The sequence below is a fragment of the Cherax quadricarinatus genome, chromosome 53 (genome assembly GCF_038502225.1).
Source record: "Cherax quadricarinatus isolate ZL_2023a chromosome 53, ASM3850222v1, whole genome shotgun sequence".
Lineage (NCBI taxonomy): Eukaryota > Metazoa > Arthropoda > Malacostraca > Decapoda > Parastacidae > Cherax > Cherax quadricarinatus.
In genome coordinates, this window is record NC_091344.1 from 6,303,970 (window position 1) to 6,329,127 (window position 25,158).

Genomic DNA, 25,158 nt, shown 5'->3' on the forward strand with positions numbered 1-25,158 from the left:
TATTCACTAAAATTGGTAATTCGGGATTTATTAAACCCGACAGTAGCCGATCACATGATTATTCTTCAGTTTTGACACGGATTCTAGTGATTCTACCTTTTGTTCCACTATTTTACAACATCAACAAATCTGCTGCACTCCAGTGATAATAATAAATTCTATCCTGACCTTAAGATACGTCAGTATTTTAACAGTGAAGTTCTTCAGAAGATATAAACTGAAAATTATATTGTGTAATTTAACAGGAATAAAAAAATCAATATTTTACACCAAATCGTTAAATTTGCACCCATACGAAGTTCAGAATATTCATAATATTGTCACCTTTAATGCGACCACATCTGTTTTAATACATCGATGTTAACCCTACAGTGTCCTCTATATGAAGTCCTGTACCAGTTTTAAAAGTATTGGTAAATAAGTCACTACATAAACTATAATTTCCATAATTAAGGCAAGTTTTCTTTATCAAAGTTCTATATACAACTGTCATACAACGTTCATCAACAATTTTTACAAGTATTCCCTTAACTCAAGACTTTTAATCATCATATTCATTATTAGAGATACACAGACAACTAACTTAATATTAAGTTTAAGATTAAGTTTGCTAACATACTATATTATATAATAAAGTCTCTCACATATTATTATTTTTCAGACATAAATATCTGGAGATAAATTAAAGATCAGACATAATATATGGAAATAAATTAAAGTTCTGACGTCGAGTTCCTGAAAATTTCACGAAATATTTAAAAAAATAATCACATTTTGCAATATTTACACAAAATTATACGAGCGCATCACGAAGGCCTATAACTTCAACAAAACGATGTACAATTTAAAAGAGGTTGCGTGCAATTCACCGCAATCTGCTAATACAAATGTTTCCACGAAGGACAAGGGAACCTGTATTAACTCTTCAGGTGATACAAACAGCGTTAGAAAGACGATATCTGTTGAGACCGAGTGTGTGGACACCCCACAACACCTTCCTGATGGACACTCCCAACAGAACATTCTTCGGACTGACACCAAGCCTGTCATAGCCTCTCAAGTAAGTACTAGAATTTTTCAAGATAAGATGCATCAGTTTCCGTCAAACTGCATAACCCAATTTAATCTTAATGTCTTCCAGGTGTTTTTCACTGATATTTACTTGCATGCTTCTGTTTTTGAATTCCATCAGTATTCACTGAACAAGTATGATGATTCAAGGTATATTTATAGATACAATATTATTATATACATATGGAAGCACTAAATCCACAGGGGTTTATACAACGAAAGAAAAATTATTAGAAGTTAGGTCTGGTCCATGGAAGATGAACCTCTTGGACCACGAACCCTTTATTGGCATCAAGTCAATCCCCAGAGGAATGTTTAAGGGATCATGCGAAGCAGTTCGGTAGTGTTTCTTGTTAATTATCTTCAGTAGGAGGAAAATGCTTGAGCGATTCTGTTTGGAAAGTGTCGTTTTTTAAGTTATACCAATATGGTGTTTTGTGGAATTGGTATATATGCATGGCATCCTTTTGGAAATGACATGCATGAGAGGCACGTAGGTCGAGGTGGACACTGCTGGGGCACCCACCTAGGGGCGTAGGGCTTCTGACAGTGGTTGGTCTTGGAGGTCAGTCTTTGCATTGGTGAGCACGCACCTAGGGTCGACTGTACTCAGTGTTTTAATCACTCTCTGGGTTATTACTTATATTTTCAGTAAGTTGTAAACAATTTTAGAGAAAAATTCTCTTGTTGGTTTACTGTGTAGTAAAGAGAGACATTCTGGAGAGACTGTCTTTATTTTCACTTTGTTCCTGTCAGTGCTAAACTTTATCGTTATTGCAGAAACGTTGTCAGAATATTTTACCTGTGTCTGTGTCTCATCACACTACTTATCAGCATAATGTGGCAGCCAACCCACATTGAAAGTCACAGTACAGTGGTTGGAATAATTCACAAATCATTCACCCCTTTTATATTAAATTCCCTAACCCCGTATGTCTGTCTACCCTTATAATGGTGAAGGAGGAAACGAAACGTAGTCTAAATTTCCCTATTTAAGTGTGAGTTTGTGTAGTTAATCTTCTTAGTTTGCTTATACTAAAATCATAATATTTTGGTCCAAGGAAATAGAAGCTAAAATTCACTTTCCAGACTAATGATACGGTTATAAAAATTAGATATTTGAATTGTGTGAGCTTCAGTTTAGATCTGAGGTTCAATAAATTCTTTCTTAAAATTTCGGCCTTTTTGGCAAATGTGTGGCAGATTATTATTTTTTAATTGGAACAATACATACAGTAGTTCCTAATTTTTCAAGTATCAAAAATTTCGTGGACCAAGAGATTTAGGCTTATAAAATATACCGAAGCTGGCATATAACTATGACTAGCATGTATCTGTTTACACAGGTAATTGCATCACTGGTTATGGCACTCGTGGAAGGAGGGAGTGGCATTGTAATGGCTTTCTCTGGCATCACGCTGCTGCAACTCACCGACCAACAGACAAACGATCTCTTCTTAAACCAGTCACAAGCAGCATTATTTGGTATGGATTATATGAATTAAATCGTGGGGGAAGAACTGAAAATGGGAGGTAATGAGGTCTGATCCAAGAAAAGAAAGAGTAGCTCTAATTCCTCGGATTATGAATCATTCTTGAACCTTATTGCATCTACTTCAAAGATCTTAGGCATGGAGACTGTGTAATTCCCTTGAATATATAAAAACATAAGAACATAAGAACTTAAGAAAGAAGGAACACTGCAACAGGCCTACTGACCCATGCGGAGCAGGTCCATGTCCCCCCCCCCCGGATTAGCCCAATGACCCACCCAGTCTGGTCACCTCCACTGAAGGAAGGAGCACGGCATCAGACCCAGCAGCACAAACTAGTCAGGTCCAATTCACACCCACCCACACCAACTCATGTATTTATCTAACCTATTTTTAAAACTACACAACGCTTTAGCCTCAATAACTGTACTCGGGAGTTTGTTCCACTCATCCACAACTCTATTACCAAACCAGTGCTTTCCTATATCCTTCCTGAATCTGAATTTTTCCAACTTGAGACCATTGCTGCGAGTCCTGTCTTGGCCGGAAATTTTCATCACGCTATTTACATCCCCTTTATTTATTCCTGTTTTCCATTTATACACCTCGATCATATATATATATATATATATATATATATATATATATATATATATATATATATATATATATATATATATATATATCTTTATTCTCCATGGGGAAGTGTCAATTCACTTGGCACAAGTGAGGCACATTGTTTCAGCTTTGGCGGGCTTGTCTGTGATTGACCAGTGAACCAAGGTACTGATTTAACGACGAGTAACCTATTGATCGTTAAACCCTTAGCACCTGGTTCACTGGTCAGGAAGAAGCCTATATGGGAGTGTGATATACGCCGAATAAAATGTAACATATTCGTAGCATGCCACAATCATCTCCCTTTTTCACGCTCTGATCACCTCCCTTTTTCACGCTCTGGTCATCTCACTTTTTTACTCTCTGATTACCTGTTTTTTCACGCTACGATCATCTCACTTTTTCACGCTCTGATCACCTCCCCTTTTCACGTTCTGATCACCTCCCTTTTTCACGTTCTGATCACCTCCATTTTTCACGTTCTGACCACCTCCCTTTTTCACGCTCTGATCACCTCCCTTTTTCACGTTCTGATAATTTCCCTTTTTTACTTTCTGATCACTTCCTTTTTTCACGCTCTGATCATCTCCCTTTTTCACGTTCTGATCACCTCTGCTTTTCACGCTACGATCATCCCCAATGTCCTCGAATCAAAAATTTTACGTGATTTACCTTTGGGTGGGGAAAGTTTTGGTTTCCCTAAGAGTTTATCTTCACTCCATATCTTCGGATCAAGATTTTGTTCTCCTTGTTTTTATATTTTCTTACTTTTATATTTTCTTAGAATTGAAATAGGAAATTCAATTGGTGTATAAGGCACATATTACGAAACATTTCCACATAAGTGACATTTATGTTTTCTTAAGGTGTATCGAGGTTTTATACAGAGTTAAACATATTCAAACACTGGTAAATTTTATTGTGGTAAACAAAGGTAAGTACATTAAAAAAAATGGTAAGAAATTGATAAACAAATACAATTTCAAACATTCTTCAAGAAATACATTATATAATGAGCATTTATGTACCATTTCAGTGTTACATGTTTATAAATCTTTTAATCTTATTAGGTATATGCAATGTTACACAACTTTTCACATATATAAGGGTGAACATTGTCCTAAGTCAGGGGTAGATCAGGGTGATCATAACCTAAGGAACTGGTGGTATCTTTTATATTACCAAAAGCGGACAAACCCCTCTTTTTAATCTTCACTGTACACATTTCCCCTTCACGTTACTAATCGATTTACACTCAGAAGTTTCCTTATTTGGATTAGAAAAAGCACTCTTATAGCCAGCGTATGGACTGGGATGGGATTCGTTTTGCTCTGCTGATAATTCCCGTCTCATCATCCAACTTTACAGAATATATTTTTGCCCTCAGAACTACCTAATTCACTAATATTATAGTGTTATTTCAGATTTTAATAAACGTAATCACTTTTCCCTGCTCATATTAAACAATGGATGATCTCTGGGATAATTAGAGAAATCCATATATGATACAAATGGTTTCTCTTCAACTCACTGTGAACATCCCTACATTTTATGCTGAACGTGTTAGAATCTGTGTCTGTATACAACAAATGAACGTCATCTTCTTGGTGATCTTTCAAAACTTTATACCAAAAGTAATACAATTTCTTTTTGGCAATTTCAAGAATTTCAGTACCGAGATAGAGGGTTTATTAACCAAAAATTTTGGCTTGGTAAATGAACAAATTATTCTGTCTCCACCGAGGCAGCGTGACCTGGAAAAAGAAGAAACACTTTCATTATCATTCATTCTATCAGTGTCTTGCCAGAGGCGTGCCTACACTACATTGATAAAGCAGCAACATAATAATAACGTTCCTTTAGAGTCCAGGCACTGTACTTCCCACCTCCAGGACTCATATCCGGCTAACAGGTTTCGGTGAATCCCGTCATAAATGTTACTTTGCTCACACTCCAACAGCTCGCCAAGTCCTAAAAACCATTTGTCTCCATTTCTGTTTAACATGTCCACGCATGCTTGCTGGAAGTCCAAGCCCCTCGCATGCAAAACTTCCTTTACCCCCTCCCTTCATCCTTTTCTAGGATGACCCCTACCCCACCTTCCTTCTACTACAGATTCATATGCCCTCCGAGTTATTCTACTTTGTTCCATCCTCTCTCAATGTCCGAACCACCTCAACAACCCTTCGTCTTCCCTCTGCACCTCCTAATCTCCAAGCTACTGATTTTCTGTGTTACATTCACTCTGCATCTTACCTTCAGACACGACATCTCCACTGCCTCCAGCCTTCTATTTTTTTTTTTTTGGCAACATTCACTACCCATGCTTCACACCGGTGTAAGAACGTTGGTACCACTATACTCTCATACATTCCCCTCTTTACTTCCATGGATAATGTTCTTTGTCTCCACAGACTCCTCACTGCGCCACCCACCTCTTTTCCTCATCAGTTTTATGATTCACGTTCTCTCTCATCTGCTAAAGGGTTCACTGCCAAATATCTGAATATATTCACTACCCCCATACTCCCTCCAGTCTGATACATAATCTTTCATTGTTTAAATCATCACCTTGCTCATTCCTACGTTCACTTTTAATTTCCTTCTTTTACATACCCTTCCAAACTCGTTTACCAACTCTGCATCCTTCTTTTCAGAATCTCCTAAGAGCACAGTGTCATCAGAAAAAAAGAACTGTGATAAATTCCCACTTTGTGTTAAATTCTCTCTTTTAATCTCCCACCTCTTGACAACACCCGATCATTCTTACAACCCACATCTGCAAATATATTGAACACCCATGGTGACATCACGCATCCCTGTCTAATGCCTACTTCTACTGGGAAATAAACTCCCTCTCTCCTACATACTCTAACCTGACCCTCATTATCCTCGTAAAAACTTTTAACTGCTTTCAGTAACATACCACCAATTCCATACATTTGCAACGTCTGCCACATTGCCACCCCAATCCACCCTATCATATGCCTTTTCAAGATCCATAAATGCAACAAAAACCACTTTACCATTATCTAAATACTGTTCTTCACTGTTTCACTGTAAACACTTGGTCTACATACCCCCTAACCTTCCTAAGGCCGCCTTGTTCATCTGTGATCCTGCTCTGCGCCTTACTCTTAATTCTCTTAATAATAACTCTACGGTACACTTTACCAGATATATCAACAGACTTATTCCCTTATAATTTTTACACTCTCTTTGGATCCCTTTACCTTTATAGAAAGGAATTATGAATTCTCTCTAATAATCTCTAAGTACCTTCCCGGTTTCCATACATTTATTAAAGAAAAGCACCAACTATTCCAAAATTATATTCCCACCTACTTTTAACATTTCTATCTTTACTCCATCAATCCCAGCAGCTTCACCCCGTTTTGTTCTGCCCATTGTCTCACGCACCTCACAACTGGCTCTTCCTCACTCCTATAAGATGTTGTACCTCCCTGTCCAATGCACGAAATGACAACTTGCCTATCTTCATCAGCATTTAACAGTTCCTCCATCTTCCCGATACTTCCAACTCTCCTTCTAATAACTCTCCTATTTTTAACTGTCAAATTCATTTATTTCCTAGGCTTTCTTAACATATTAATCTCATTCTAAATCTTTTTTTCTTATTCTCAGCAAAATTTATTGATAGCATCTCATCCACTCTCTCATTCACTCTCATTTTTACATTCCTTCACCACACTCTTAACCTCTCTTTTTTTCTCTCCATAAACTCCTCCCTCCTTGCACCATTTCTACTTTGTAAAAGCTTTCATATGCTAACTTTTTCTCTCTTACTACTCTCTTTACCTCATCATCTACTATTCCCTCTTCTTCCATCTTGCTCCCACTTTTCTGTAACGACACACTTTTGCTGAACACTCTAACACTACATTCTTCAAGCTATCCCAAATCTCTTAACCCCATTGCCTATACTCTCACTAGCCCGTCTTTCTTCCAGTAGTTGTTTATATCTTACCCTAACTGCCTCTTTTAATTTATGAACCTTCACCCTCTGGCCTCTGCCCTCTGGCCCCTCTACAAACGTGCACATCCTGAAGTCTACCCATTAGTCATTCAACTTTCAATACATAGTCTAACAAGCTTCTGTCATTACACCCTGTATATTATCATGTATACTTATCCTTTTCACTATAAAACATGTATAACCTATTATCAAATCCTTTTCACTATAAAACATGTATAACCTATTATCAAATCCTTTTCACTATAAAACATGTATAACCTATTATCAAATCCTTTTCACTACAGAGTTCAAAGGCATCCCATTATCATTTACATCTGCCACCCAACACTTGCCTACCACGCCCTCTGTAATCGTTTCATTCATGTCCCCCACCACGACTCGAGTTTAAGTACAGGTCACCACGAATTTGTATCCATTCTGTAATATGGAGACCAGAACTGAGCTGCGTAATCTAGGTGAGGCCTTGCTAATGATTTATAAAGCTGTAATATAACCACTGGACTTCTGTTGCTTACACTTCTTGAAATAAATCCCGGTAATCTGTTTGCCTATTACGTACACTTAGGCATTGCTATTTTGGTTTAAGGTTGCCGCTTACCTTAACCTCCAAGTCCTTTTCGCAATCTGTATGGCTAAGTTCTACGTTATTTAACTTATAAGTACTAGTGTTATGGACACTCCCGAACCTCAGAGCCTTGCATTTATCTACATTGAACTATATCTGCCACTTTTCTGACCAGGTATCGAGTTTGTCTAAATCCTCCTGAAGTTCCCTGATATCTACGTTTGAATCAATTATCCTACCTATCTTTGTGTCATCGGCGAATTTGCTCATTTCACTGGTAATTCTCTCATCAAGGTCATTGATATATATTATAAACAATAACGGGCCTAAGACTGATTCCTGTGGAACGCCACTTGTTACAGATCCCTACTCGGATTTAACCTCTTCATGCACACTCTCTGCTTCCTGTCCGTGAGCCATGACTCGATCCATAACAGCATTTTTCCCCAGTGCCATGGGCTGCCACTTTCTTTAACAGTCTTTGGTGCGGTACTCTCTCAAAAGCCTTACTAAAATCTAAATGAACAATATTAAATTCTTTATCGTGATCAACAGCCTCAAAAGCTTGACTGAAGAGGATTAATAAATTAGTTAGACAGGAACGGCCTCTCGTGAATCCATGCTGAGTATCATTAATCAAATTATGCCTATCAAGATGGCTTCTTAAAATATCAGCTATAACTGCCTAGTAATTTGCCTACAATTGAGGTCAGGCTTATTGGGCGGTAATTTGTCCCCTTGTGCCCTAAAAGATATTTGAGCCTATTCATCCATTTTCGGTCATTTATATTCGATCTAATTTCTTTATACGGGATAAACGTTCTTTGGGCAGCATGTATAGTGTTTAAGAAGCTGTCATATTGATAGCTCTCTTTGTTACCCCAGTCAACAGATGATAAGTGTTCTCTAAGCCCATTGTAATCTGCTAAGCGAAAATCTGGGACAATTACAGAGTTCCTACTATCATACTTCCATTCAATGCTAAAGGTAATTGATTTCTGGTCGCTTGCACTGAGTTCCTCTGTAATTTCTAAATTATTAACAAGGGTTTCTTTATTTGCCAGAACCAAGTCAAGCAGATTATTTCCCCTTGTAGGTTCTGTCATAAACTGCTTCAAAAAACAATCCTGAACTACTAAAAAATCGTTAGATTCTAAATTCCCAGCCAAAAAATTCCAGTCACTCTGACCAAAGTTAAAGTCCCCTAGAATTGCTGTTATCGTGCCTTGTGCCCGTAACAATTTCCTCCCAAAGTAGTCTTCCTTAGTCCCTATCTAAGTTAGGGGGATGGTACATCACGTGCTAAATCAGTTTTTCATACCCCTTTGTAAATTCTATCCAGAATGACTCTGTTATTTCAGACGTTACACGAACTCTGACATTCTAAATCCCTATTATTGCCCAATTTTACTTTAAACTATATTGATCAAACTTATTGTAAACTTCTTTTATTGACCATTTTTATTCCATACTTTTTTAACCTAATATTTTCAACTACAACTTTTATATCATCCTGTCTACCATCTTACTAGCATATTATAACCAAGTTATTGCCATTTTTATTTTTATCATTTTTTTTTTATTATTATTATTTTGCTACCTTAATTTGTGTATTTTATCCTGTCAATTTAAATCTAATTATACTCTAATTCTTGTAAACAACTTATATAAGACCTTAGTGCAATTACAATTGAGAGTCTTGTGCCTTTATTATATTATTAGATTAATCACAGTTTTACTCTAGCTCATTCTAGCTCAATACATAGTCAATACCAAATTCACTATACTAGACCATAGTGCAATTACTAGTGAGAGACTGGTGCTATTTGTAATTTGTATTTTTATACTATTAGACTAAACCTAGTTGTACTATAGCTCTTTCTAGCTCAATACATAGTCAATACCAAATTCACTATATTAGACCATAGTGCAATTACTAGTGAGAGACTGGTGCTATTTTTAATTTGTATTTTTATATTAGATTAAATTCAGTTGTACTATAGCTCATTCTACCTCAAGACATAGTCAATACCAAATTCACTATATTAGACCATAGTGCAATTACTAGTGAGAGACTAGTGCTATTTTTAATTTGTACTTTTATATTATTAGATTAAACCTATTGTACTTTAGCTCACTCTAGCTCAAAACATAGACTCCACAAAAGTCATTATTAGACCTTAGTGCAATTACAAGTGAGAGTCTTGTTCTATTTTTAATTTGTATTTTTATATTACTAGTTTATACCTAGTTGTACTTTAGTTCACTCCAGCACAACACATAGACAACATCAACTTCATTATGTGTAGTAGTGACTATACCCTACATGACCAAAATACTCTAGCTATATACTTGTCCAAACTTCCTACCACTACAGATATCAGTTGTAGAACTCAACATACAACTCAGGATATAATTAACCATAATTTAAACCTAGAAGATGATTGATCACGTTGACCCTGATCTAAACCTCCATAATCTGACACCCAATCAAAACCTATTGGAAAGTAACTGCCTTTATTACACAGCATCACAAGCCACCACTATCCTAAACAATGCTAAAAGTCTATCAGTACTTAACTACAACATCAGGTCCTTAAGCAAACACTGATGACCTCCTAGCACTCCTTGAATCACTAAAGACACCCTTCTCCTGCATTATTCTTACTGAGACCTGGCTTAAGCAGGACACAATAGATAAATACCCTCTACCAGGATACACAGCAATTCACAACTGCAGAACAAACCAAGTTGGGGGTGGTATTGCAATCTATTACTCTAACCAATTATCTTGTCTTAGCACCACTTGCTTTAGTGATGAATATGGGGAATACATTTTTGCTAATTTTACTGTAAAAAACCTTAAGACGCCTATAACAATCGGTGCCATTTACCGGATACCTCACACAAACATCCCAAATTTCAGTGAGAAATTAAAGTCACTAATAACAAACAGACAAATGAATAAGCACCACCTTCTCTTAGCTGGAGACTTCAACATCAACCTTGGCTTACTAGATGATCAGACTGTAACTGATTTCATCAACAATATGAACAACACACTTCTCATACCAACAATAACTAAACCAACCAGGCTCACTGAGACAAGTGCAACCATAATAGACCACATATGGACCAATATACTAGCCCCCCTTAAATCAGGGATAATCACAGATAACACTACAGACCACTACCCTACCTTCCTCCTGACAAACATTAGTAAACCACCACTTGAATACAACAAAGTCTCATTTAGACTCCATGACGAGGCCTCAGTAAGGAAGTTCACAGCTGACTTAGAGACTGTTGATTGGCCTACAGAATTCTCCAAGGCCAATGGTATTGATGACTGGACAGACATTTTTCTTAACAAATTACTTAGACTATACAACAAACATTGTCCTATAAAAACAAAACAGATCACAAACAAACGGCTTAGTTGCCCATGGCTAACCAGTACCATTCTGAAATCCATTGACAAGAAACACCAATATGAAAAGCAATACAGACAGGGCTTAATACCCAAAGATACTCTTAAACACTATTCATCAGCTCTCACCAAAGTGATAAAAAAAGCCAAACAACTATACTACTCCAGTAGATTCACAGACACTAGAGGAGATATAAAAAAGACCTGGAAAACACTCTCTCAGATTCTAGGGACCCACAAACTGAGAAAAACCAAGAATATTGTCCTAACTAAACCTAATGAAACACCACTACATCCCACTGACACAGCTAACAAGATAAACGACTTCTTCTCAAACATAGGATCTAATCTCGCCAGTAAAATCCCACATACCAATGCCCATGCCGGGGACTACCTAGATGGAAATTTCCCTAATTCCTTCTATCTTGCACCAACTGAGCCCACGGAAGTCATTGAGATCGTAAAGTCACTTAAAAATAACTCGGGGAATCTGTCTCATGTCCCACCATTACTGTACAAGCGAGCGGCCCATGTCCTTTCACATGCTATTTCATTACTTTTTAACAAGTCAATAGAGACTAGCACCTTCCCGAAACTACTCAAGATGGCAAGGGTTACACCAATACATAAAGGTGGTGACCCTACAGACTTAAACAACTATAGGCCAATATCTAACTTACCATTGCTATCCAAAATCTTTGAGAAACTCGTGCACAGGAGACTGTATTCATTTATAACGGCTCAAAACATACTCAACCCCTGCCAGTTTGGATTCAGGAAAAATAAAAGCACTAATGATGCAATCATAAAAATGCTAGATCTGCTTTACACAGCATTGGAAAATAAGGAATATCCACTAGGAATTTTTATTGACCTAAGAAAAGCTTTTGACACAGTAGACCACGACATCCTACTCCACAAACTTGATCACTACGGTATAAGAGGCCATGCGCTTGCTTATTTCAAATCTTACATTACTAATAGGTATCAGTACGTCACCATTAAAGACACAGCATCAGCAACACGGCCACTTGATACTGGAGTTCCGCAGGGAAGTGTCCTTGGTCCCCTGCTCTTCCTCATATACATCAATGACCTTCCAAACGTATCCCAACACCTGAAACCCATTCTCTTTGCTGATGACACGACTTATGTCATCTCTCACCCTAATTTTGCCACCCTCAACACCATTGTGAATGAGGAGCTGATTAAAATATCGACTTGGATGACAGCCAATAAACTTACGCTTAACACTGACAAAACCTACTATATTATGTTTGGTAGCAGAGCAGGAGATGCACAAATTAACATTAAGATTGACAACACTCTAATTACCAGAAATAATGGGGGAAAATTCCTAGGCTTATACCTTGACAACAACCTGAATTTCAGCACCCATATCCAGCATATAGCCAAAAAAGTATCCAAAACGGTTGGGATCCTCTCCAAGATACGATACTACGTGCCGCAAAATGCCCTTCTCACACTATACCACTCACTTATTTATCCATACCTCACCTATGCTATTTGTGCTTGGGGATCAACTGCAGCAGCACACCTTAATCCAATAATAACCCAACAAAAAGCTGCAGTAAGAATAATCACTAAATCCCATCCCTGGCAACACACACCCCCACTCTTCATAGATCTAAACTTACTCCCAGTTCAGTACATCCACACTTACTACTGTGCAATCTACATCTACAGGGCCTTAAACTCTAATATCAACCTTGACCTAAAACGCTTTCTTGATAGTTGTGACAGAACCCACAGGCATAACACCAGACACAAACATCTCTACGACATTCCCCGTGTCCGACTAAACCTTTACAAAAATTCAGTGTATGTCAAAGGCCCTTAAATCTGGAATACCCTACCTGAGAACTCTAGAACTGCAGACACATTCATCACCTTCAAAACTACCATTAGAAAACATCTTATCTCCCTGATACACCCCGTCAACTAACTACTAAGAATACCACCTGGTGGTTCACACTTACACTCACTCACTCATTTGACCATAAACAGAAATATTAATCTCATTCTTAAAATAATGAATCCTGTGATACTCCAATACTGAAACTATGTACTGTGCCAAAATAAAAGCATTCATATTGCTAAACTCACAAACTAGTATTTAGTCACTTAGCCATAATACCAACTTACCTCATAATTTGTAATATTTTACAATTAAGAATAAAACTAAGTATGCCCGAAATGCCTAGCCATGCTAAGCGTTCTAGTGGTACACTCTGTAATCACAATTTTACTACATGTAAACCAAACAATAACCGAATTTCTGTAAACTCAGCATTGTAATCCTTATAGAGAATAAACTTTGAATTTGAATAGTGCCACCCCGCCCACTACAGATACTTCTGTCTGCTTGAAACAATTTAAAACCCTGAATGTGACTTTCTGCAGGCATGTCCCGATTTTTCATATTAAACCACGTCTCACTTATGGCAAAAACATCAATGTTACCCGCACTTGCAACTAATATCAATTCGTCCATCTTACTTCTCGCACTACGTGTATTATAATAAAATATGTTAGAAAACCTCCCTTCCCTTTTTTCTTCCTGCTGAGTTCTGTTCTTCCACTATACCTGTTACTGTCCTTGTCACCTAGTGCCACTGGGTTTCCAATATTCACCAATAACTCTGCCTCATTCTGCTTATAACTGGTTTTTCTAAAACTCTCACTATAGCTACACTGAGAATTCAATGATTTTCCACAAAAACCCATACCACTATCTATTTCTAGTTTAAAGACCTAACAGCTCCCTCCACTGCATTGGCCAGTGCTTCCACCGTGAACCTAGATAAGTGAACCCCAACCCTGGCATACATGTCATTTCTGCCATAGAAGAGGTCCCAGTTGTCTATGAATGTTACTGAATTTTCTTTAGTGTTTATCGAACCAGCAATTGACACCAATTGCAATGGACAACCATTCATTTCCAACTCCTCTCCTAGGCAAAATGCCACATATCACAGGGTTCTCACCCTTCTTCCTAATAATGTCTATTGCTGCCTTATATTTTCTTCACTTCTGCGCTTGCCTACATCATTGCCTCCAGCACTGACACAGATAACAGGATTGGTCCCATTACCATTCATGATGTAAAGGTGGCTAACAATATCCTCCATCCCAGCTCCAGGAAAGCAAACCCTCTGTCTCCTACTCCTATCCTTCAAGCAGAAGGCCCTATCCATATACCTAACTTGGCTATCCCCAACAACAACGTTTTCACTTTCCTTGGAGTCGTTCATCATGACGTTCCCAGTAGTCGACTCACATTCGTCTGGTAGCACAGAAAAGGAGTTCGAAGTTTCCATAACAGTCTCTTTCTTCTTCATCGTTTCTACTTCTCCATTTGTCTTCTTGATCTTCAACTTCGTTCCATGCTGTCCAGCCACTACCAAGGTTCCTTTCCTGACCTGAGGAATCACAACAGGAGGACTGCTACGAATCCTCTTATTTTCCTCTGTCAATCGCCGTATCTCGAGCTTTGCTACCCTCAGTTCCTCCTTAATTAAGCTGCTCACTGGAGGGCATCTTGGTTCAGTCCACAAGGAGTACACTAGACACATTTACACTGAGCTAAGTACAAGTCACCACTGAGCTAAGTACAGGTCATCACTGAGCTAAGTACAGGTCACCACAGCTAAGTACAGGTCACCACTCACATTGAAAATAACCTTCGTAGTTATAAACTAGGTGAAGTAGAGCTTCTTCATATCGAATGTGAAAAAGACTTGGGAGTCATGGTAAGCAGAAATCTAAAGCCAAGACAGTAGTGCCTAAGTGTGCGCAATAAGGCTAACAGATTATTAGGATTCATTTCAAGACGTATAAGTAACAGAAGTCCAAAAGTTATTTTACAGCTCTATGCATCACTAGTGAGGCCTCATTTAGATTATGCCACTCAGTTTTGGTCTCCTTACTACAGGATGGATATAGACTCATTGGAGAAGAACATACAGAGAAGGATGACTAAAATGATTTACTGTATAAGGAATCTCCCGTATAAAGACAGACTTAGAGCCTTGAATCTCTCTGGAGAGACGTAGAATGATGAGAGATATCGAAGTGTATAAGTGGATAATGGGCATAAACAAAGGTGATATTAAAAAAGTAATGAAAGTGTCGAACCAGGTAAGTACCAGAAATAATGGATTGAAGTTGGATAAATTTAGGTTCAGTTAGGACATAGGTAAGTACTGGTTTTCGACCAGAGTTGTGTATGCCTGGAACAATCTTCCGAGTAGGGTGATAGAGGCTAAGACCTTGGGTGGCTTTAAAAAGAGACTGAACAAATATATGAGTGGGAGGGGCCGGGTTTGATTGGTGTCATTGGGTATGGGAGTAAATTCTTGGGTAGCTTTGGGTAGGGGTGGTTTTGATAAGGACCTGCCTTGTATGGGCCATTAGGCCTTCTTCAGTGTTCTTCCATTCTTATGTTCTCTATACCATGAGCTGCCACTCACTTAAGAGTCTTTTGTGAGGTACTCCATCGAAAGCTTTACTGTTTACTGCCTCAACTGCTTTGTTGAAGAACGTCAGTAAATTTGTCAGGCAGGAACAACCTCTCGTGAACCCAAGCTGAGATTCATTAATCAAATTATGCTCTTCAAGGTGACTTCTAATAATATCAGCTATAATTGATTCTAATAATTTGTCTACTACAGAAGTCAGGCTTATTGGATGGTAATTTGATGGAATGGACTTATCCCCTGATTTGAATTAGTTACATTAGCTATCTTCCACATCTCTGGCACAACACCAGTTAGGATGGAAGCATTAAACACGCTCGTTAATGGCTGATTATGTTCCATCTTGCATTTTTTAAGTAACCTGGAAAACATCTCGTCGGGTCCCGGGGACTTATTTTGTTTCAGTTTACCTATTTGTTTGATAACCATGTCCCTCGTGACAGTAATATTAGTTAATTTGAATTCTTTGGGAACTGAATAATTGTTAATTTCTGGAATCTCACTTACATCTTCTTGTGTAAAAAACACATTTCCAGTTCGGTATCCTTCAAAAGTTCATTCCCAATTTTCAGAGGTCCTACTTTTTCTCTCTCCTTGGTCCTATACACTTGAAAGAGCACTCTTGGATTAGTCTTTGATTCATTAGTCATGTTTAGGCTTTTCTAATCCCCCTTTTTATTTCTTTTTCAAACTGAACATATTGGTCAATAAGATTAATCTCTCCTCTCTTGATGCGCCTATAAATTGCCCTTTTCTGTCCTAGTAGATGCTTTAGCCTTCTGTTAACCAATTTGGGATCGTTATTATTTGACCAATTTCCTTTTGGAGAATATATATGCTCTGAGCACGTACATTATTAAGGAAAAAATTCATAAACACAGATTCCTTCGTAATCGTAAGTATGATCATCAATAAAATTAGCTAGATTATCCCAATCTAGATTAGACAGGAGTTCCCTAAGCCCATTATAATCGGCAGAACAAAAATTAGGGACTTTTACCGTATTATCATTATTCTCGTATTCCCAGTTAATGTTAAAAGTGATGGATTTGTGATCACATGCGCCACGCTCTTCAGCGAACTCCAGATTATTTATGAGTGTTTCCTTATTTGACAAGTCCAGGTCGAGCAAATTGTTACCCCTGGTAGGCTCCATTACACACTGTTTCAGAAAACAGTCCTAAACTACTTCCATAAAGTCACTGTGCTTCAGATTACCGGTCAAAGAAGTCCAGTCAATTTGACTAAAGTTAAAATCCCTTACTATCGCTACGTTATTGTCTAGAAGCCCTAACAGTTTTGTCCCAAAGACGTCTCCCTCTATACTGATCCAAGCCTGAAGGTCGGTATATTACACCTAGAATTAGTTTTTCTTGACCTTCTAGAAACTCTACCCAAACAGATTCTGTTACTAATCCATCTATTTTTATACTTGTTTTTATGCAACAATTTATATTTTCTCGTACATATTATGCAACTCCACCCCCCTTTCCCATTATATCTATCTACATGGAACAACTTAAACCCTTGAATATGACACTCAGCAATCATATCCCGACTCTTTAAATCATACCACGTTTCAGTTATTGCAGTGACATCAAAGTTCCCAGCACATGCTACCAAATGTAGTTCATTAGTCTTATTTCTTGCACTTCGACTGTTAGCATAAAATACATTCATATGTTTTTTTCTTCTGCACCTTTTTTCTATTCACCTTTGCTTTTACACAATTTCTGTAATTATCATTGCCCAGTTTTACTCAGTGACTGTTATTATTAAGATTCATAATATCAATGCCTAAGTCAATATATCCATACTCATTATTTTCCATTTCTAAACTCATACCTCTAACTAATCCCTGTTTAAAGTCCTAACAACACCCTCAACTGAGCTAACAAGAAAACTCACACCTGCCCTGCTTAAGTGAATCCCATCCCTGGCATACATGTGATTTCTATAGTAGAAGCGGTCCCAGTTGTCATTGAATGGTACTGCATTAACCTTATTGTTTATCCAGCCAACAATTAATACCAATTGCCCTGGACAACCATTCATTTCTAACACCACTTATTGGCAAAATGCCACATATAACAGGGCGTCTCCCCTTCTTCCTAATTATGTCTATTACTGCCCTGTACCTTCTAACTAAATCCTCACTTCTACGCTTGCCTACATCATTGCCTCCAGCAATGCCTAAGCGTACGTAATAAGGCAAATAGATTACTGGGATTTATATCAAGTGTAAGCAACAGAAGTCCAGCAGTTATATTACAGCGTTATACATCATTAGCAAGGCCTCACCTATATTATGCAGCTTAGTTCTGGTCTCCATTTTACAGAATGGATGTAAATTCGTTAGAAAACATTCAGCGACGAATGACAAAATTAATTCATTACATTAGAAATCTTCCGTATGAAAAAAGATTGAAAAAAGATTCACTTGTAAGACGAAGGAGTAAAGGAGACATGATCGAAGTGTATAAGTGAAGATGGGTATTAATAAAGGGGATATAAACAAGGTCTTGACTCAGGATATCTGTCCTCGAGAGAACCCGCAATAATGGATTAAAATTAGACAAGTTCAGATTTAGAAAGGATGTAGGAAAGTATTGGTTTGGAAATAGGGTAGTTGATGAGTGGAACAGTCTGTCTAGTAGGGTTATTAAAGCTAAATCCTTGGGTAGTTTCAAATCTATGTTGGATAAATACATGAGCGAGAGGAGTTGGATTTGAGTGGGACTTGCACTTGAGTTAATAGAATTATCAAAGCTTATTGCTTGGGTAGAATTGAGAGGAACCTGGTCAGTGGCCGGCCAACATGGAACAAAGCTGAAAATCAAGAAGTCTGTTGGAGTGGCGGAAACAACGAAGATCCAGAAGACTGCTGTGGAGACTTCCAACCCATTTTCGGTGTTACCAGACGAATGTGGGTTGTCTACTGGGAACGTCACAACGAGCACCAAGGGAGCATTGGCAGACGTGAGTGAGACATCCCTTGATACCCCAATGAAGACCAAGAACGTCACAACAAATTCCACAAATGAAGGTAAGAACATTCTTTTAGTTGGAGACAGTCAGGTTAAGTTTATGGATAGGGCCTTTTGTCTTAGGGACAGGAAGAGGAGGCACAGGGTATGTTTTCCTGGGGCTGGGATGGGGGATATTGTTAGCCGTCTGGACGACATCATGAAAGGTAATGGGAGCAATCCTATTATCTGCCTCAGTGCGGGAGGCAACGATGTTGGCAGACGTAGGAGTGAGGACCTGATTAGCAGGTATAGGTCAGCAATAGAGATAATTAGGAAGAAGGGTGGGAACCCTGTCATATGTGGTATTTTGCCAAGGAGAGGAGTTGGAAACGAATGGTTGTCCAGGGCAATTGGTGTCAATTGCTGGCTGGGCAAATACTGTAAGGAGAATGCGGTAACATTCATTGACAACTTGGACCTCTTCTATGGCAGAAATGACATGTATGCCAGGGATGGAGTTCACTTATCTAGGTCTGGGGTGGGGGCACTGGCAACGGCAGTGGAGGGAGCTGTTAGGGCTTTAAACTAGGAATAGTTAGTGGTACGGGTTTTGGCGAGAATACAGTGAAGTCCCAGTGTAGTAATACGATGAGTTCTAGGGGAACTGGTAATAGGCAGAATGAGGTGGATATTGGAAAGCCAATGGCACTAGGCGACAAGGACAGTAATAGGTTTAGTGAAAGAATAGTTTTGAGCAGGAAGGGTAAAGAGAGAGAAGGTCTTTAAAATTATATTATGCTAATAGCCGTAGTGCTAGGAATAAAATGGATGAGTTGAGATTAGTCGCTAGTGCAGGTAACATTGATGCATTTGCAATCACTGAGACATGGTTTAATTCCAAAAGTCGGGACATGCCTTCGGAATGTCACATTCAGGGTTTTAAATTGTTCCAAGTAGATAGAAATATCGGTAAGGGAGGTGGGGTGGCACTGTATGTCCGAGATCACTTGAACTGTTGCATAACGGGCATAAAAAGTTGATTCTAGGAGTGATACACCGTCTCCCAAACTTAGATAGGGACCAAGGGAAATTACTGTGGGAGGAAATTGTTAAGGCCACAAGGCACGATAATGTAGTAATTCCAGGGGACTTTAACTTTAGTCACATTGATTGGAATTTCTTGACTGGGAATTTAGAATCAAATGACTTCTTAGAAGTAGTTCAGGAATGTTTTTTGAAGCAGTTTGTGACAGAACCTACAAGGGGAAATAACCTTCTTGATTTGGTTCTGGCGAACAAGGAAACCCTTGTTAATAATATAGAAATTAATGAGGAGCTCGGCACAAGCGATCACAAATCAATTACCTTTAGCATAGAATGGAAGTATGATAGTAGGGACAACTCAGTAACAGTTCCAGATTTTCGCTTAGCAGATTACAATGGGCTTAGAGAACACTTATCATCTGTTGACTGGGGTAACGAAGAGAGCTATCAATATGACTGCTTTCTGAACACCATACATGCTGCTCAAAGAACGTTTATCCCGTATAAAGAAATTAGATCAAATAGAAATGACCCAAAATGGATGAATAATAGGCTGAAATATCTACTATGGCATAAAGGAATTTACAGGCGTATCAAAAGAGGTGAGGGTCATCTTATGAATCAGTATATTGACATTAAGAGGGACGTTAAAAAGGGGATAAGAAAAGCTAAAAGGGACTATGAAATTAAAGTTTCTAGGGATTCGAAAACTAACCCAGAAAGTTTTTTCCAGGTCTATAGAACAAAGTTAGAGATAAGATAGGTCCCCTTAAAAATAACCATGGGCATCTTACTGACAAAGAGAATGAAATGTGCTCAATTTTAAATAATTATTTTCTCTCGGTTTTTGCACAGGAAGACACTAACAATATTCCAGTAATTAACATTTATGGTGGGCCTGAAGAAGATAAATTATGTAACATCACAGTCACTAGTGAAATGGTTATGAAACAAATAGACCGACTGAAGCAAAATAAGTCGCCGGGTCCTGATGAGCTTTTTTCAAGGGTTCTTAAGGAATGCAAAATGGAACTCTGTGAACCATTAACTAATATTTTTAATTTATCTCTTCAAACAGGTGGAAGATGGCTAATGTAATTCCTATTTTTAAAGCAGGGGACAAGTCGTTACCGTCAAATTACCGCCCAATAAGCCTGACCTCAATTGTAGGCAAATTACTAGAGTCAATTATAGCTGAAATTATAAGAAGCCATCTCGATAAGCATAGCTTGATTAATGATACTCTGCATGGATTCACGAGAGGCCGTTCTTGTGTAAGTAATTTATTAACTTTCTTCAGTAAAGCTTTTGAGGCTGTTGATCACGATAAAGATAAATAATTTGATATTATTTACTTAGATTTTAGTAAGGCTTTTGATAGAGTTCCGCACCAAAGATTGTTAAAGAAAGTGGCAGCTCATGGCATTGGGGGAAAAGGGCTCTCGTGGATCGAGTCATGGCTCACAGACAGGAAGCAGAGAGTGTCCACATAAATGGGGTTAAATCCGAGTGGGGATCTGTAACAAGTGGCGTTCCACAGGGATCAGTCTTGGGCCCGTTGTTGTTTATATTATATATCAATGATCTTGATGAGGGAATTACTAGTGAAATGAGCAAATTCGCCGATGACACAAAGATAGGTAGGAAAATTGATTCAAACGTAGATATTAGGGAACTTCAGGAGGATTTAGACAAACTCAATACCTGGTCAGCAAAGTGGCAGATGCAGTTCAATGTAGATAAATGCAAGGTTCTGAAGCTCGGGAGTGTCCATAACCCTAGCACTTATAAGTTAAATAATGTAGAACTTAGCCATACGTATTGTGAAAAGGACTTGGGGGTTATGGTGAGCAGTAACCTTAAACCAAGACAGCAATGCCTAAGCGTACGTTACAAGGCAAATAGATTATTGGGATTTATATCAAGAAGTGTAAGCAACAGAAGTCCAGAGGTTATACTGCAGCTTTATACATCATTAGTAAGGCCTCACCTAGATTATGCAGCTCAGTTCTGGTCTCCATATTACAGAATGGACATAAATTCGTTAGAAAACATTCAGCGTAGAATGACTAAATTAATATATAGCATTAGAAATCTTCCTTATGAAGAAAGATTGAAGACTCTTAAATTACATTCACCTATTAGACGAAGAATGAGGGGAGACATGATCGAAGTGTATAAGTGGAAGATGGGTATTAATAAAGGGGATATTAATAAGGTCTTGAGGATATCTCTCCAAAAGAGAACCCGCAGTAATGGATTTAAATTAGACAAGTTTAGATTTAGAAAGAACATAGGAAAGTATTGGTTTGGGAATAGGGTAGTTGATGAGTGGAACAGTCTACCTAGTTGGGTTATTGAGGCTGGGACTTTGGGTAGTTTCAAATTTAGGTTGGATAAATATATGAGTGAGAAGGGTTGGATTTGAGTGGGACTTGCAGATGAGTGGATAGAGTTATCAGACCATATTTCTTGGGTACCATTGAAAATTAGGTTGAGCAAATGTTTTGTTAGTGGGATGGATTGTAAAGGACTTGCCGAGTATGGGCCAACAGGCCTGCAGTGATCCTCCTTTCTTATATTCTTATGTGGAAAAAGACACTTATGTTCAGTTCAGGACATTTATTAAAGGAAACGTTTCGCTACGAGTGGCGAAACGTTTCCTTTAATAAATGTCCTGAACTGTATATAAGTGTCTTTTTCCACATCTTGTCGGCATCACCATGCCATTTCCTCTTATGTTCTTATGTTAATTGGGTTGGGCAAATATTCTATTAATGGGATGGATTGCGAAAGACCTGTTTAGTATGGGCCAACAGGCCTGCTTCAGTGTTCCTCCTTTCTTATGTTCTTATCTCGAGCTTAGCTACTCTAAGCTCCTCCTTAAGCTGCTGGTAAAGTTGTTCAGTGGAGGACATCATGGCTCAGATTCACAAACAGTGTTGCCATAAATGAATATCAAAGGCAGACTGCAGAAATGGAAAACATTTTGGCCTAGGTTTAAAAATTCGTTCTTGAATTTGGAAAATATATCTTTAGCATGTACTGTTGGTATTTTGTAAAGTATGTTAATAGTATTACCTTGCTAGGTACGATGTGTTTAAATGATTTTATTCCTATAACTATTCTCTGCAGGAAGCCTGGTTCATCTGGGAGGTGCTCTTGGAAGCTGTGTGAGTGGACCACTACTAGTGAAGCTTGGCCGACGATTAACACTCCTAGTGACCCTGCCCATTACTTTAGCTTCCTGGCTCACCCTCGCTCTTTCGCCAACCGTCTGGCTGCTTTTAACTAGCCGCGCCATTCTAGGTATCACCATAGGCATCATGTTTACTGCTACATTTCTATATACCATCGAAATCGCTCATAAGAATATACGTGGAATTCTTTCTGGAATCCTTACCTTAACTAGGCAATTGGGCTTTATATTGGTGTCTGCTCTAGGAGTTTCTAAGCTCGACTGGCGACAAATGAGTTTCGTTTCTGGTGGAATGACAACATTTCCTTTGTTTTGCCTCTTGTTCCTGCCTAACTCTCCTCGTTGGCTCGTCACTCATGGTCGTCTTAGTGAAGCTCACAAATCTCTTGTTTTCTTCAGAGGAAAACATTGTAACTGCGAGCCAGAATTACTAGATATCACACAACAAATTAGCAATGTAAGTAGAGAAGTAGATAATTCATGGCAACAAGTACGGCTGTTATTTGAGCCATCAACAGGACGTGTATTCTTCTTATTGACATTTTTAACAATTTTACACACTATGAATGGGTTTTTCGCCATATCGACATATTTGGTGCCCATTTTCAAAGCAGTGGAGGCCAGTCTGGATCCATACACCAGCGCCATAATATTTAACTTTGCTAAGGCGTTTGGAACTTTAGTTTATCTTTGTCTTGTTGACCGTCTGGGACGCAAACCATTGATCTTAGTTTCATATTCTTTGTGTTCACTGTGTATGGTTATTTATGGCATATACTTTTACATGCATAATACTCACGAGACAGGTGATGCTAGTAGCATGGGTTGGATACCTATTGCGGCAGCAATGATATTTAACTTCTTTACTGGGGTTGGCCAGCCTGCTTTATCAATATTTAATGGGGAACTTCTACCTACATCATGTCGAGCTATTGGAAATTCAGTGTTAATGTTTACATTGATGTTCGGAGCATTTATAACATCTTATACCTATCCTTTAGTCGTAGAGGCACTTGGCATACATGGGACTTTCTGGCTCTTCAGTTGTGTTAATGTAGCAGTAACCTTAGTCAGTGCTGTCGGTCTTCCAGAGACTCGTGGACGCTCACTGGAAGAGATCACTGGAAACAACATGAACAATCAGGACCAAACGACAAAATTTTAAAAGTAACATCAACGTTTCCATAGATCGTCACAATGTCTAACCATTAGTATCTTGGATGGTCATAATATCATATACCAGCTTGGAGCCATTCGCTATTAATCACAGATAAAGGAAAGTGACCTTTATATTACCATATTCTTAAAATAATTTGGACATAATATCCCATGTAATGTTACCAAGAGTATTCAGGAAATCAGAAAATGTTGAATTTAAGAATTAATTGATTTTATACCTTTATTTTTAAGACCTTGGTTGTGTCCCACCAACGAAGGTTGACCCAAAACACAAAGTGACGCATTCATCATTATCCAATATGCAAATGATGTCTTGCCAGAAGGGCGCAGACGTAACATTCAGGACAGCTAATGAATGAATGACGGTGAAGTTGCTTTCTTTTTTCCGGTTACTCTATTTTGGTAGGTAAAAAAAAATCGTTTATGCTTGTAAAATACTGCTTTATAGTATTTTTCATAGTATATAAATGAGTAAATAAATCTGATAAAATACTGAACAAACTATTGTTATTGGTCTTTACTTAAACAGGCAACAATGTTTCTTGCCAGAGCGAGGGGGGGGAGGGGGGGGGATTTTCAGTATTCTTGCCGGTGAAATACGCTTATAAACTGCTAAACCCGCGTGGGTTATTCATCGTCAAGAGTGACAGAGGTTCGCTCCTCCATCCTTTAATTGCCAAAAGCAGCAACATCACGATAGTAATATTTTTGAAGTGTGATTTCTTAGGCTCTTGATCCGTGTAACCGGACCTGACCTCCCCTTCCTCACTCCCAAAACTAGATCTTTACCAAGATATGGCTTAATGAAGATCTAAGCAAGTCGTAACGTTGCTACAACAAAAGTTTGTTCTGCAACGTGTGTCTTTACTTCATTGTTGTGAGCACTGGAATGTCTCGAACTGTAACACTGAACAATGAAGGCTTTTTAAGTTATTTTAAGCAAGTTGAAACGGGATCTGAAGTCAGAATTAACCTATCATGTTGTGAGGTATTGACCACTCGAGTGGTTCTGTGTTATATGAAGAAGGCCTTGCGGGTGTCTGCTTAAAAGCATAAACATGAATCCTACTCATCAAGGCTGCTTGTCAAGAAGA

The 25,158-nt window shown here is 38.3% G+C and overlaps 1 protein-coding gene across 1 annotated transcript; it reads left to right on the forward strand.

The window, feature by feature from the left end:
- The first annotated feature begins 667 nt into the window (after positions 1 to 667).
- On the forward strand, positions 668 to 24,565 carry LOC128692413 (facilitated trehalose transporter Tret1-2 homolog). Its single transcript, XM_053781582.2, has 3 exons — positions 668 to 1,060; positions 2,418 to 2,556; positions 22,822 to 24,565. The coding sequence occupies exons 1-3, from the start codon at positions 836 to 838 to the stop codon at positions 24,048 to 24,050; spliced, it is 1,593 nt and encodes a 530-aa protein (XP_053637557.2). The 5' UTR covers positions 668 to 835; the 3' UTR covers positions 24,051 to 24,565.
- Positions 24,566 to 25,158: the final 593 nt, after the last annotated feature.

Bases quoted from the DNA above. Each gene is read 5' to 3' on its own strand.
- LOC128692413 (XM_053781582.2), top strand. From the start codon at position 836: ATGTACAATTTAAAAGAGGTTGCGTGCAATTCACCGCAATCTGCTAAT. The intron at 1,061-2,417 runs GTAAGTACTAGA...CTGTTTACACAG, and splicing joins AGCCTGTCATAGCCTCTCAA to GTAATTGCATCACTGGTTAT. The intron at 2,557-22,821 runs GTATGGATTATA...TATTCTCTGCAG, and splicing joins GTCACAAGCAGCATTATTTG to GAAGCCTGGTTCATCTGGGA.